Genomic DNA, 14,589 nt, shown 5'->3' with positions numbered 1-14,589 from the left:
AATTCTGCTTTCTTCCCACAGATGCTGCCAGACCTGCTGAGTTTCACTAGCAATTTCTTTTTTGTTTCAGATCTCCAGCATCCACAGTTTTTGTTTTTATGTGACTTAACATGTTGCTTGTAAAAGTTTGAAAAGTCTCTGTCTTATTGTTGCAATTATTTTTTAACCAAACTGAGTTTTTTTTTCTTGTTTTTGAATGTTCAGCTACCTGCTCATCACTGTTGGAGTTGTTTACATTAAGTCGTTTTCCCAGTCCAGGAAGGATATTCTCAAGGATCTGGTGGAAATGTGTCGTGGGGTGCAGCATCCATTGCGAGGGCTGTTCCTAAGGAACTACCTACTTCAGTGCACTAGAAATATTTTGCCAGATGAAGGAGAGGAGTCAGAGTATGTTTTGCTTTTTTCCTTAATGTTAAAACAGCATAATTTCTGCAAAACTAAGATAATGTTGATAGATTAATTACTCACTCAATGTCATCATTGCATTTCTGAAAGTGCAACTAAGGATCTGCCGGAACTTCCTCATTCGAAAGAAACTTTTTAAAAAAAAAAAAAAAAAAATTGTCATTTATAAGTTAAAATTCTGCATGTTCCTAAAGTCCTATATTTATAACTAAATTAATGCAGAATAAAATTTGAAAATAACCTCTAACTTTTAAAAATCTAAGAAAAATTGCTATATATTTCTACTTGGCTCCCACTTTCTGACCTGTTCCTTAGCCAATGATCTGTCAATGCCTACACAGTAGCCAACACTTGGGGCATCACAGCTTGTCTAATAACATCCTGGCCCATTGCACACTCGTGTTCGTCAAAGAATGTTGGACAGTGCTAACTGATTTGCGCACCCACTTCTCATAAGCCAGAAATGCTGCAGCCAAGTATTCACTCCATTGATGAGACCAGCTGACGGGAATAATAAAAGTGTGGGTAATATTAACGTGTTGACAATTGGTCAATAGACAAGAAGCAAAGAAGGGACAAAGTAGCATTTTCAAGTTGGTAAGTTGTAAGTACTGAAATGTCCTAAGCATCAATGCTTTGGCCTCAGTTACTCAAAATATCTAATTGTTTGAACAAAGGTACTGAGAATTGTGTATCTAAACCGGATAAAATTAGGGAATGTTAGTGTGGGGATGGCACTGAAGCAGCAAAGGAAAATTAGCAGGTTGTTGTAGACCTGCTCGCCGAGCTTGAGTTTGGTTGCAAATGTTACATCACACTGCTAGGTAACATCGTCAATGCGCCTCCGGTGAAGCGTAAGTGTTCTGTCCCGCTTGTTATTTATGTGCTTCTGTTTGTTGGGGTGTTTGGTACCACTACTGGTTCTGTTTCTCAGTGGATTGAATTAGGCCCTGTATACAATGTGTTTGTTGATGGGGTTCGGGTTAGAACATCAGGCCTCCAGAAATTCCCTGGCGTGTCACTGTTTGGCTTGTACGATTATTGATGTGTTGTCCCAGTCAAATTCATATTCCTTATTGTCAGAATGCAGTGAGACAAGTGAGAATTGGTCGTGTCTCTTGGTGGCTGGTTGGTGTTCGTGTATCCTTATTGTAAGTTTTCTTCTGGTTTGGCCTATGTAGTGTTGCTCATGGTCCTTGCATGGTATTTTGTATATTACACTGGTTTTGGGTATGGGATCCTTTATGTTCGTCGGTCGCTGTCGTAGGGTGGTTGTTGGTTTGTGGGCTACTGTGATACCTAGGGGTCTGAGTATTCTTGTGGTCATCTCTGAAGTATCCTTGATGTATGGTTGGGTGACTAGTGAGTCTGGTTATGTGTGTCTTTCTGTTGTGGTTTGACTTGGAAAATAACGGTGGATTGTGCTTTTCGGGTATCCATTCCTTTTGAAGATTCCGTACAGGCGCTCCTGCTCTGCTTTGCGTAGTTCCGGACTACCATACAAGGACTGTGAGAAACACTACATAGGCTAAACTGGAAGAAAATTGACAACATGGATATGTGAACACCAACTACTCACTAAGAGACACGACCAATTTTCACTGGTCCCACTACACACTGACAACGAGGGACACAAATTTGACTGGGACAACACATCCATAATAGCACGAGCCAAACAGAGACATGCCAGGGAATTCCTGGAGGCCTGGTATTCCAAACAGGACTCCATCAACAAACACATTGAATTACACCCTGTATATAAACCACTGAGAAATGGTACCAAACACACCATTAAACTGAGGCATATAAATAACAAGCGGGACAGAACACCGATGCTTCACTGGAGGTACATTGATGATGTTACCTAGCAGGGTGATGAAACGTTTGCAACCAAACCCACTGGCTTGGCAAGCATGTCTACAACTTCATCAACCCGAGCTACAAATCTTCTGAAATGTTAACCGGTTTTGATTGGTAGCAAAGTGGAAGGTGGAGTGTAATGTGGGAATTTTGAGCTTATTTGCTTGGTACTAAAAATGCAAAAGAGGATTTTTTCTAAAGCCTGAAACTTGTAAATGTAGATGCTCAGGAGCTTCAGTGTATTTGCTTGAAGATCACAAAGTTAATAATACAGGTAGAGCAAACAATTAGGAAGAAAACTAGTATGTTGGCTTTTATTGCAATAGAATTAAAGTACAGTAATATGGAGGCCTTGCTATGATTGTATAAGGTTTTAGTGAGATCACAACTGGAGTACTTTGCCCAGTTTGGTCTGTGTTTAGAGAGGGCCATGCTTGCACTGAAGGAATTGCATCAAAGGTTTACTTGGTTCCTGGGAGATGGCTATAGCTAACTAATAAGTATATATGGACATATGTACTTATCCAGGTATGTATATATAAGAAAAAGGAAAGTGCCAGAGAGCCAGTATTTAAAAACAGGCTGGCACAAAACTAGGGAAATGTGGACCAGTTAACTTAAGGCCTGAGATTGAGGAAGAAATCTGTTAGTTCTTTACATGCCAGAAGAGTTATCTAGAAACAGAAAAATATGATCAGCACATGCTTAACCAACCTTATCAAATTTGTTTTTGATTAAAATATCAGAAATAAGTGGGGAAGAGTTGTGCAGCAGATGTAGTTTTTGAATTCTTTCTTAGGAAATGGGCATCACTGGCCAGGCCCATTTATTGCTCATTGCTAATTGTTCTTGAACTTAGTAACTTGTTAGGCTATTTCAGAGTGCAATTAAAAGTTAACCACAAACAAAAACGGAAGTTGCTGGAAAAGCTCAGCAAATCTGGCAGCATCTGTGAAGAGAAATCAGTTAACGTTTTGGGTCCAGTGACCCTTCCTCCGCACTGATGGCAGCTAGGAAGATGTGGGTTTATATGTGGAAGATTGGGTGGGGGAAGTGGTAAAGAGTAAATGATAGGTGGGGATAGAACCCAAAGAGAGGAGAACAGTTGGACAGACAAAGGAGTGGATAATGATCTGGCTAGAGAGTGAATAGCTGTTAGTGGCTAACAATAGGTAGTGTGTAATGGCAAGCTATATGATAACAAGGCCTGGTGTGTAGGGTTGAGGGCTAGGACATGGAAGAGTTCAGGTCCTAAAATTATTGAACTTAATATTGAGTCTGCAGGGTTGTTGGGTTCCCAAGCTCTTCCAGCTTATGCTGAGCTTTGCTGGAACGCTGCAGCAAGCCTGAAACAGATATTGGCCAGGAGCAGGGTGGCGTGTTAAACTGGCAGGCAACTTGAAGCTCAGTCTTTCTTTTTTCTGGGCAGAATGTAGATGTTCTGTGAAGCAGTCACCTACTCTATGCTTAATTTCTCCAATACAAATTAACCACATTGTGGGCCTGGAGTTACATGTAGGTTAGACCAGGTAAGAGTGACAGATTTCCTTTGCTACTAGATGTGTTTTTGTGACAATTGATAATTTCATCAACCAAATTGCTCAGATTAGCTATCAAATCCAGTATTTATTGTTGAATATTAATTCCACCAGCTGCCTTATTGGGATTGTTCTCGATTGCTAGTCTAGCGACATTTTCTACATTGCTACTTTCTTCCCTACTAAATGACCAGTTCTGTGGGACCACTGTTAAGAACGATTTGGATATACAGTTTCAAACTTTATAGGTGTAACTAAACTCAACAGTATGGTTAGTACAAAAAAAAAGGTAGTAGAAGACATTCAGAAACCTGCAGAATGGATGTACAAATGGCAAGCTAACTTCAATATAAAGGGATGTAATGTATGTTTTGATAAGAAGAATGAGAACTTCTTGGACAATGTGTAGAGAAACTAATAGATATAGATACAGACCCTCAAGTAGAAATATCTTGGGTAATCTAGCAAACAAGCAGTCTCGCTATCAATGAAGAAGACACTCAGTCAAGGGCATATATCTACCACCCTCTTAAGTCAGTACAACTACAATTATATGCTCTTCCTTCAGATTTTTCTTGGCTTGATCGAAGCTAACTGCGAAACTGAAAAAAATCTTGTCAGTTTCTATTTCACCGAGGAGTCTTCAGTTCAAGCCACATCCAATAATCTGTCCTGAAAGTTATCAAAAAAGAGCATAGTTGCAACAAATTCCACCACTGCAGCTGATTCAATCGACAACATTTTAAAACTATTTCATACTAAATGAAGTCAATCTGCTATATTTTCTGATGTTAACTAATGCTTTTAAAAATTCTGGGTTACAGACCCACACATTGGCCTAAAAATCTAATCCAGTTCATTCTTGAATCTTGCCCTGTGTAACAAGTTGTGCTTAAATCTGTCCTTTAGTTTGAGATATTATTTAAATGTGAATAAACTAACAGGATTAAAAACTTTTATGTCCAACACTGTAGGAGGTAAAAAGGTCACAGCATGTCCTGATACTTTTGGGGTGGGGGGGATGGGTAACAAAACCTTGTTTAGCCTTTTCTAATAAATATATTGTTTCTGTTCCCATCTCACTGCTGTGAACTTTTTGCTCCTGATTAATATGGAGACCAGAACTTTGCACAGTGATTTGTAAATCTATCTGTAATCCATATATTCCTCTACTTCATCCAGACACTTATTGTCCAAACAGTGTTAAGTTGTGGTTATGGTAAGATAGTTATGAGTATATCCTTTATGAACTCTGGAAACTTTCTTTACTAAATAGAAGGAAGATTTTTAGACACATTCTCATATGAAACAGATGAGGATAAAGTGTCAGTGCACTAAAGGAAAAGCTAGATAAACCAATGAAGGAGAGAGAGAGAGAGATGGAAGAATGTGCTGATGTAGGGTTGCTGGTAACTTGCATGGAGAATGGAGACCTGTTTGGAGGAGATGGACTGAATGACCTTTCTCTGTGCTCTTTATCAGCACTCGTTTTAACACTGAAATTGAGCCTGCTTCTGACTCATGAGTAGATCAATCCATGAATAAAGTACTTTTATAAATACAAAATACTCTTCCTGTTTTGTTTATTTCTATTAAATTGTAGTTAAAAATGTATAATCTTCTGAGAATAGTTGGAATTTTAAAAAAAATCTTTCAAGATGAAACTTGTAGAATCAAACTAATAACTAAGCATAATTTGTGTATCGAAGTTTAATATCTGACCGCATCCTTCAACACCTATGTTTTTCTGTTTCAGGGAAGTCGTAACTGGAGATATTAATGACTCCATGGACTTTGTGCTGCTGAACTTTGCAGAAATGAATAAACTCTGGGTGCGCATGCAGCACCAGGGTCACAGTAGAGACCGTGAAAAACGGGAACGTGAACGTCAGGAGCTGCGAATCCTAGTTGGTACGAACTTAGTCCGGCTTAGTCAGTTGGAAGGAGTTAATGTGGAGAGGTACAAACAGGTGAGAATTCTACTTCTGTGCAAGTTATGATATAATATTAATTTCATAATTGAATATTAATCTTATTGCAATATCTACCGAAGAGATTCCTGGATTAGGTTGAGATTCAGGGAAAAAGGAATTTATTGATTTTGTTTTATTCCAACCTTAATGTACCCAGAATAAATAGCTTAACAAGTATTAGGATCCAGATTTGTCCTTCTGGAAGAATTTTTTTAATCCAGGAAAGTTCTGGTGCTTTGAGCATCTTTAGGAGCTAGTTCAGATGAAGGTAAAGTTGCTGTTTTCTTACCAGACCTTAGGACTGCTCTCTCATTTAGAAAGAAACAACTGGTAGTGGTTTAACCTGAGTTGTCATACCTTAGGGGTAAGAGATTGAGAAGGACCTCAACCGATGGGTGATTTGAACCCAAGCTGTTGGTGTCATTCTGCATTGCAAACCAGCTGTCCAGTGAACTGAATTGCATGTATGACACTACAGAAAAATGACTTGAAGTTATGACCTGTCCCAGAATGTATGTGAAGGAGAGATTAATTTTTACAGAGAGAAAGCATCTTTGACCAAACTGGAGCATATGGACTCAAATTTTTCCATTTGCCTTCTGAAGTGCATGCCAGGCTCTTTGTGGTCTTCAAAATACATATGCAATTCATGACTAACTTTGTACTGAAGTCAGGCCACCTTTGTACTTTCATGTAGGATTTGGGGCCACAGTCCATTGGAGGAGGGGAGTTAAGGTTAGAAGGTCCATCTTGGTTCTTTGAGACACCAGACCACCTCCCAATATTGTTCAAAGGCCGCTAAACCTCATGCCTTCCCCTTACATTCAGTATCCACTATGTAGAATGGTCAAGTGTCATGCAGTAGCAATGAGATTTCTTCTTAAGTGTTAAAGTAAACCAGCCAGTAACAATCTAATAAAACTCCCCTCCAGAAATGTTAATGCTTTCAAACAAAACTTTAATAAGGGGTCAATAAGTGGTGTAATCAAGCAACAATGAATTTAGAAACTATATCAAGGCATAATGTGCCCACTGGGGTTCCCCAAGTTTAGCGTTGGGACCTTTTGCTGTAGTGTTTACAAATGATTTACACTTGAATGTGGGAGGGTTGATCATTTATTTTGTGGATGATATGAAGATTGGGCTAGAGTACTGTGCATAGTTCTGGAACCCACATGAAAGAGGGATGCAATTGCACCAGAAAAGGTGCAGAGGAGATTCGCAAAGATGTTGCTTGGGCTGGAGAGTTTTGGTTATGAAGTGATTGGGTAGATTTGGTTTGTTTTCCTTGAAGCAGAAGAAACTGATAAGAGTGTGGGCATGATTGAGATATATAAAATTGAGGTGCATAAATGGGTAGACTGGAGGAAACATTTCCGCTTGATAGAGAGATCCATGACCAGGTGGCATAGAATTAAGGTTGGGAGCAGAAGGTTTAGAGGGGATGTGAGGGAAAAATCTTTTCAGCCAGACGGTTATGGGAATCTGGAACTTACTGCCTGCAAGAGTGGTAGAGGCAGAAACCCTCAACACTTGCTGCCTCCTATCATCCTGCGTCTTTACTCTCTGATCCCTATTTCACTATTTTGTCTTCTCTGCACACCCACAGTGTGGATTTGAACATGATATTTTGACAATGTGGAATTGTACACGTGTTTCCAGATAAGTGTGCATGTGCCATTACCTGCAGTTCTGCGTGTTCGCAGACAATACCATATTTTATCTGTGATGTCTCTTGTTGTTCTTAACTCCAGTGGATGCAAACCTAAACTGTTGAGCCACTCCTCAAGACAACTTGCCTATTCTAGGTATTAGTCTCTCAAGCCTCTCTGAATTGCCTGTAACATGTTTTACATCTTTCCTTAAATAAGGAAATTGATATTGTACATAGTACTCCAGATATGGCCTCATCATATAATATAACCTGCTTTTATATTCTGTTTGCCTTACAATAAATGATATTTTGTCTCTAGTTATGTTTTATTATGAGCACATCACGAGGTAGGTGCAGCAACTATTGACAATGTTCAGGAACTCAGCATCACAGCCACTGTTACGACATTGATATTTTTTCTAATTACTTGCTGCACCTGTACACTAACTTACGATTTATGCACAGAGTACCCAATTCCTTCTGCAACTCTGAGCTCTCTATTTTCTCCCCATTCAGATAAATGGGGTGATTACCTATAATGCCAGAATGGCTGCCAATGGTAATGTGGATAAGGCCAATATCTACGTTCAGGAACTCATCACGGAAAGTTGTGTATTTTGCCTATTATTCTTCTTGCTAAAATGGACAATTTCATATTTTCCCACGTTGTGCCTTATTTACTGGATCATTTACCCACTCTCAACCTATCTATATCCATTTGTAACCTCCTTGTGTTCTCTTCACAACTTACTTTCCAAACCTATTTTTGTGCTATTGAATGCATTGACCATATCTTTGGTTCCTTCAACCAGACTATTTATATATATGTTGAGGCCGTAGCACTGATCCCTACGTTCCACAAATGCTATTAATTACATTGTGCCTATTCTGTTTCTCTTTAGCTAACCAATTTTGTATCCATACCTATATGTTGCCCCTACACTGAATTTCTAATTTCTGCAATACTGCACATATGGCAGCTTATTGTAGAGTCTCTGCAGTGCAGATAGACGCTGTTTGGCCCATCAGGACTGCACTGACCCTCTGAAGAGCAACCCATCCCCATGCTATCTCCGTAACCCCATGTTACCGTGGCTAATTCACCTAACCTACACATCCCTGGACGCTACAGGGTAAATTTAGCATGGCCAGTCCACCTAACCTGCACATCCTTGGACTGTGGGAGGAGACTGGAGCACCCATGCAGACACTGGGAGAACCATCCAAACTCTGCGCAGACAATTGCTTGAGGCTGGAATCAAACTTGGGTCCCTGATGCTGTGAGGCAGCAATGCTGACCACTGTCTTGAGATTCTGGAAATCTGTGCATTGTACACTCATTCATTCGTTCCCCTTTATCAGTGGTGCATCTTACTCTTTCAAAGAATTTAAATAAAGTAGTGACAGTGTCATTAGAGGTGTACAGCATCGAAACAGACCCTTGGTCCGACTTGACCATGCCGATCAGATATCCTAAATATAGTCCCATTTGGCCCATATCCCACTAAACTCTTCCTATTCCTTTACCCATCCAGCTGCCTTTTAAATGTTGTAATTGTACCAGCCTCCTCTAGCACCTCCTCATTCCATACGTTCACCACCTTCTGTGTGGAAAAGTTGCTCCTTTGGTCCCTTTTTTTTTTAAAAATCTTTCCCCTTTCACCCTAAACCTTTCCCTGTAGTTTTGGACTCTTTCCACCCCCCCCCCCCCCCCCACCCCCATCCCCATCCCCACCCCGGGAAAAGACCTTATCCATGCCCCTCGTCGTTTTATAAACCTCCAAAAGGTCACCCCTCAGTCTGACATTTCAGAGAAAATAGCCCCAGTCTATTCAGCCTCTCCCATAACTGAAAACTCTCTGTTCTTAGCAACATCCTTGTAAATCTTTTCTGCATCCTTTCAAGTTTAACAACATCTTGCTAATAGCAGGGAGACCAGAATTGGATGCAGTATTCCAAAAATGGTCTAACTAATGTCCTGTACAGCTCCAACGTGACCTCCCAACCCCTATACGCAATGCACTGACCAATAACGGCAAGCGTACCAAACACCGTCTTCACTACCCTGTCTACCTGCGACTCCACTTTAAAAGAACTATGAACCTGCACTCCAAGGTCTCTTTGTTCAGCATCACTCCCCAGGACCTTTCCATTAAGTGTAAACATGACTTCCACCTGGCTCCTTCACCAGAGTCTTCCTGGTGGAGCAGGCTGGAGGGGCTGAATGGCCTACTCCTGTTCCTATTTCATGTGGTTATGTTGACTCCACTTGATTATCCTGAATTTTTCTATTTTACTGCTATAATTTCTTTAACTTCTAATATCACCCTGTAACAGATGTTCAACTAATCGGCCTGCAGTTTCCTGCTTTGTCGTCTTCATTTCCATTTGACTCCGAATGATACCAACTCCTGTAGGTTTCCCGCTTGCTCAATCCCACAGGGAGGTCATTTTATTTGTTTCGAAAATCTGCAATGGCGCAGAAGTTCTGTGTGAGAGGAAATAGTTTTCTTGTGGCCCCCACAAGGGAAACCCTGATCTGGAAAAAGGTATTTGCACTTTGCACTCAAGATTTTCTGACGTTTAAATGCCTCACAAAAATAGTACGAGGCCAGGAAAACTGTTGTTCCTGCAAAAAAAAACACTTCTGTCCTTTGCAAATGAATTATCGTCTCCATGAGATGAAAGATTCCATTTCAAAAGTTATTAATGTGGCATTTTTAAATGATTTTACTTTTTTATTTGTTTGTCCTGTCTGTTAATTTTGTCTAAGTTTGAATTTTAATTGTAGCTTGCATATAATTTAGATTGGTACTTGGAGGAAATGTGGTCAAAGGCAGAGGCTCACTAGAGCAGAGACTATTAAATCTTGTTGAAATAAATGCAGGTAGATCCATACTATCTTTGTAGCTCTCTTAAACATCCTGATGAGTTTTGTGTATTGTGTATTAAGTTGAAGTGCAGTGACCTATATTGGGGGGAAAAAAGCCATTTTTCAATCAGAGCTACTACGAGAAAAACAGATGGTTTTTGTTAGTAATGATTGCGGGATGAATAATATTCAGAACACTGGAGCAATTGTTTGACCTACCAGAACAAGCAGACAGTGTCGCACTTTAATATCTCAGCCAACTCTGAACGTTCAGTGCATCCAATCCTTGGTGTGTTATCCGAGGTTATGACCTGAAAAGTCTGCATTTAGGCTCAATCGCACGACACCTGCCTAGGGAATACCCTGAACTGACTTGTTTTTCTTTCCTAGATTGTGTTAACTGGAATATTGGAGCAAGTTGTAAACTGCAGGGATGGCTTGGCTCAGGAGTATCTTATGGAATGTATTATTCAGGTAAAATTCTCTTCTCTTTACTTTGATCTGCAGATGTTTGTTTTACAAATAATTTCTTTCAAGTTATTTTTTGTGAGGACAGCTTGATGAAACAGTGAAGCACAATTCCTGTGTGTTTAGCTATTTGCTTGCAATTGGGAAATACTTGTAAGGAAGTTCTGTTGAAGAAATGAGTGGAAATAATATTTTCAGTACGACATACTGTTTTCCTCATTCTCCCTTCTCTGAAATTTGGGATTCTCATATTTATTGGGAGTATCAACATTGGAGGTGCAAATTTCTGAAGGTTAAGATCAAAATTCTCTGACGATTGAAGGTGATATCAGTGAATTTTTTTAAGGTTGAGTTAGATCTTTGATAGACTAAGGAGTCTGTAGTTATGGTGGGCAGACAGGAAAGTGTGTTTGAGACCACAGCTGCATCAGCCATGATCTTACTGAATAATAGAGCAGACTAGGCCCAGAGGACCTCCTACTGTCCCTTTGTCAATGTTCCCACATTTAAGAAGGTTGTTAAGCCCCTCACCTTAGATGTATTCTCTCTTGTATTAGACACAGTTATCTTTGTACCAAAAATAGTTTCTTTTGTAGTTTTCTTTTCTCTAGATATCATTCTGGTTAGTGCAGCTATAACACAATCCCTATAAACAAAGTGAATTTAAACTGTTTCCTTTTCCATTGGATAAGGTAGAAAGTGATTTATAAATTTGTTCTTAACGTCAGGTACTCAGTCAATAGATTAACATGCTGCTTTAGAGCACAGTTGACAATATCTGTCCATTTTGTCTAAGAATCCTGTTGAAAGGTGCTTCATGAACACTGGTCCTTAAACTTTTTTGTTGGAGGTCACTGGCCAATATGGCGCACAGGCTGACTAATTTGGTGATGCCATAAATTGCATAAGATCTTAGTACAGATTTGGTAAATTAGGAACTCCACTTTATAAATCTGTGCAAGATCTTCAGGAAAGTAGCAGTGTATGATGAAAATGCCATAATCTTTTGGTGTCAAAAGAATATGTTGATTTTTAGTTGAAGATTGCCATGCCTCAGTGCTGTGTATCTAGTTGCTTAAGATTTACCATAGGCATTTGGGTTCTGGGTTCTGAATTCTTTCACGTAAAAGGTAAAGAATCCACATTTAGTGACCTGAAAATACTGAAGCCTCCAAGTTCTTTGAGTAACAACTGCAATGTCTTCTCAGTTGAGCTACCAATGAATTGTACCTTTCTCAATTAAAGATGCAGTATAAGATTTTATCTTGCGTAAGCATTCTATGCTGCTTTTAAAATGTATCTGTTTTTTATAAAAACTGTAAAAGTATGTATTATCTGTCTTGCAGGTGTTCCCTGATGAGTTTCATCTGCAGACGCTGAATCCATTCCTTCGCTCTTGTGCAGAGCTCCATCAAAGTGTTAATGTCAAAAACATAATCATTGCATTAATTGATCGGTGAGACTACTTGGATGAATTGGATCCCATCAAATTTCTTTGCAGTTTCATTCAACATATGGTGGGATTTTGCATTTCACGCATTTAAGTTGCTTTTGATGGTTATTTTCCAATTTTTAGGTTGGCTTTGTTTGCGCATCGTGAAGATGGCCCTGGAATCCCTGCTGATATAAAACTGTTTGATATCTTTTCTCAACAAGTAGCTACAGTTATACAGGTGAAACTAATTTTCTTGTTTTAAAGAAAACTTTATCTTAGTCCATGGCTGTTTATTTATGAATTAACAATTCATGTAAGATGTTATTGAAATTCTACCATTTCCTACCATTACACTGACAAGCCTTTATTTAGCTTTGCATAAAACTTGCTTGGCATTTAAACCTTGTGTGGGATGTTCCTTGAGTCAGTAAGTTGACATTCCAGTAAAATGTGAATATTATTTAAGCTGGTAAAGTGCATACAAGAAATGTATGTTTTTGACTGGAAATGAGTTGGTAACTGAATTTTAGAAGCTTTCAACCACGATTCATAGAGTTCATAGTTCATCGAATCCCTACAGTGTGGAAACAGGCCCTTCGGCCCAACAAGTCCACACCGACCCTGGGAGCATCCCACCCAGACCCATACCCCTATAACCCACCTAATCTACACATCGCAGAACACTCTGGGCAATTTAGCATGGCCAGTCCACCTAACATGCACATCTTTGGACTGTGGGAGGAAACCGGAGCACCCGGAGGAAACCCACGCAGACACGGGGAGAATGTGCAAACTCCACACAGACGGTCGCCCGAGGCTGGAATTGAACCCGGGTCCCTGGTGCTGTGAGGCAACAGTGCTAACCACTGAGCCACCGTGCCGCCCCCACGTTACGCGTTAGTCTGATTTATATCTATTTTAATGTCATTTAAGAGTTGGCTTTGGATTTTTGGGTTAGCGGCACGTGGGTTTTGTGTGTCTGAAGTTAATTATTAATTTGAGTATTTCTGTATCCGTGGTGATTTCTTTTAAACTGTTTGAAGGTGCTACTTTGCTAGCACCAATAGGTTTTGTTTACCTTTGGTTGGCTTACAACTTAGCAAGATAAACCATTGTGCTTTAGGGTCTATTAGAAATTTCTAGACATGGTTTTTTTTAAAAAGTTCAGGCAAAATGCCCAATTTTTTTTGGTTTACATTATGGGAGTTAGTCACATGTGCCTTACACCTATTAGTGTGAAGGAAAGTATTTTTGGGTGAGGTTGTTGACTTGCTTGCTGAGCTGGCTTGTTTTTGTTATAACGTTTCATCACCTTGCTAGATCACCTCATCAGTGAGGCCTCCAATGGAGCGTTGTTGTTCTACTCCACTTTGAATTTATACTGTCCGGTCCGTTATGGTGAGTCGTGTCATTTCCGGTTTTGATCTGTATGGGCTTACATATGGGGTACAATTCTATATGGTTGTGATTGCATCACGGGTGGAGAACCATACCTCTAGGAATTCTCCTGCATGTCTAGGTTTGGCTTCGTCTGCTATGGTTACCTTGTCCCAGTTAAACTGATGGCCCTCATATGAGTGTACCGATATTAAGGAAAGCTTGTTGTGCCGTTTTGCTGCCAGCTGATGTTCATGTATTCTGATGGCTAGTTTCCTTCCTGTCTGTCCGATATAATGTTTGTGGCAGGAGTTGCATGGTATTTTATCAAGAATATATCAAGGCAGTGTGGCCAGTTGGTTGGCGTACTGTGTCCTCCTGTTGTCTGTTTAGTAGGCATCTGCAGATGAAGTTGTGGGGATATCCATTCATAGCGATGATTTTGTATAGGTAATCTTCCTCTTTCCAGCGTAGTTCGAGTGTTGTAGTGTGTCATTGCCTGTTTAAATAGTGGCCACTGGCCACACTGCCCTACATCAGGAACCGTCAGAACTGACAACAAGACTCCTAAGACACTGAATCATGGTAGCGCACAAGCCCACAGCCACTATACGACAAACATATACAAGGGTTAAAAACCCCATTCCCACAATGTGCAGAATCAACATGGTTCACAAAATACCATGCAACTACTGCCACAAACATTGCATCAGACAGACCGGAAAGAAAGTAGCCATCAGAATACACGAACATCAGCTAGCAGCAAAACGGCACAACGAACTTTACTTAATATCAGTACACTCAGACAATGAAGGCTATCAGTTTAACTGGGACAAGGTAACCATAGCAGACCAAGCCAAACATAGACACGCACAGGAATTCCTAGAGGTATGGTTCTCCACCCATGATGCAATCACAACCATATAGAATTGGAGATAGTAGGAACTGCAGATGCTGGAGAATCTGAGATAACCAGGTGTAGAGCTGGATGAACACAGCAGGCCTAG

The 14,589-nt window shown here is 40.0% G+C and overlaps 1 protein-coding gene across 1 annotated transcript in view; it reads left to right on the top strand.

Moving 5' to 3' along the window:
* vps35 (VPS35 retromer complex component) overlaps nt 1-14,589 on the top strand; it is a 159,204-nt gene that overhangs the window by 122,286 nt on the left and 22,329 nt on the right. Inside the window, exons 3-7 of the mRNA XM_048605981.1 lie at nt 205-387; nt 5,560-5,773; nt 10,693-10,776; nt 12,117-12,226; nt 12,347-12,460. Of these exons, the coding sequence (XP_048461938.1) occupies nt 205-387; nt 5,560-5,773; nt 10,693-10,776; nt 12,117-12,226; nt 12,347-12,460 (705 nt within the window). The remainder of the gene's footprint in view (nt 1-204; nt 388-5,559; nt 5,774-10,692; nt 10,777-12,116; nt 12,227-12,346; nt 12,461-14,589) is intronic.

The sequence above is a fragment of the Rhincodon typus genome, chromosome 15, assembly GCF_021869965.1.
Source record: "Rhincodon typus isolate 14 chromosome 15, sRhiTyp1.1, whole genome shotgun sequence".
NCBI classification, from domain to species: Eukaryota; Metazoa; Chordata; class Chondrichthyes; order Orectolobiformes; family Rhincodontidae; genus Rhincodon; species Rhincodon typus.
This window is presented reverse-complemented; position numbering and strand designations above follow the sequence as displayed.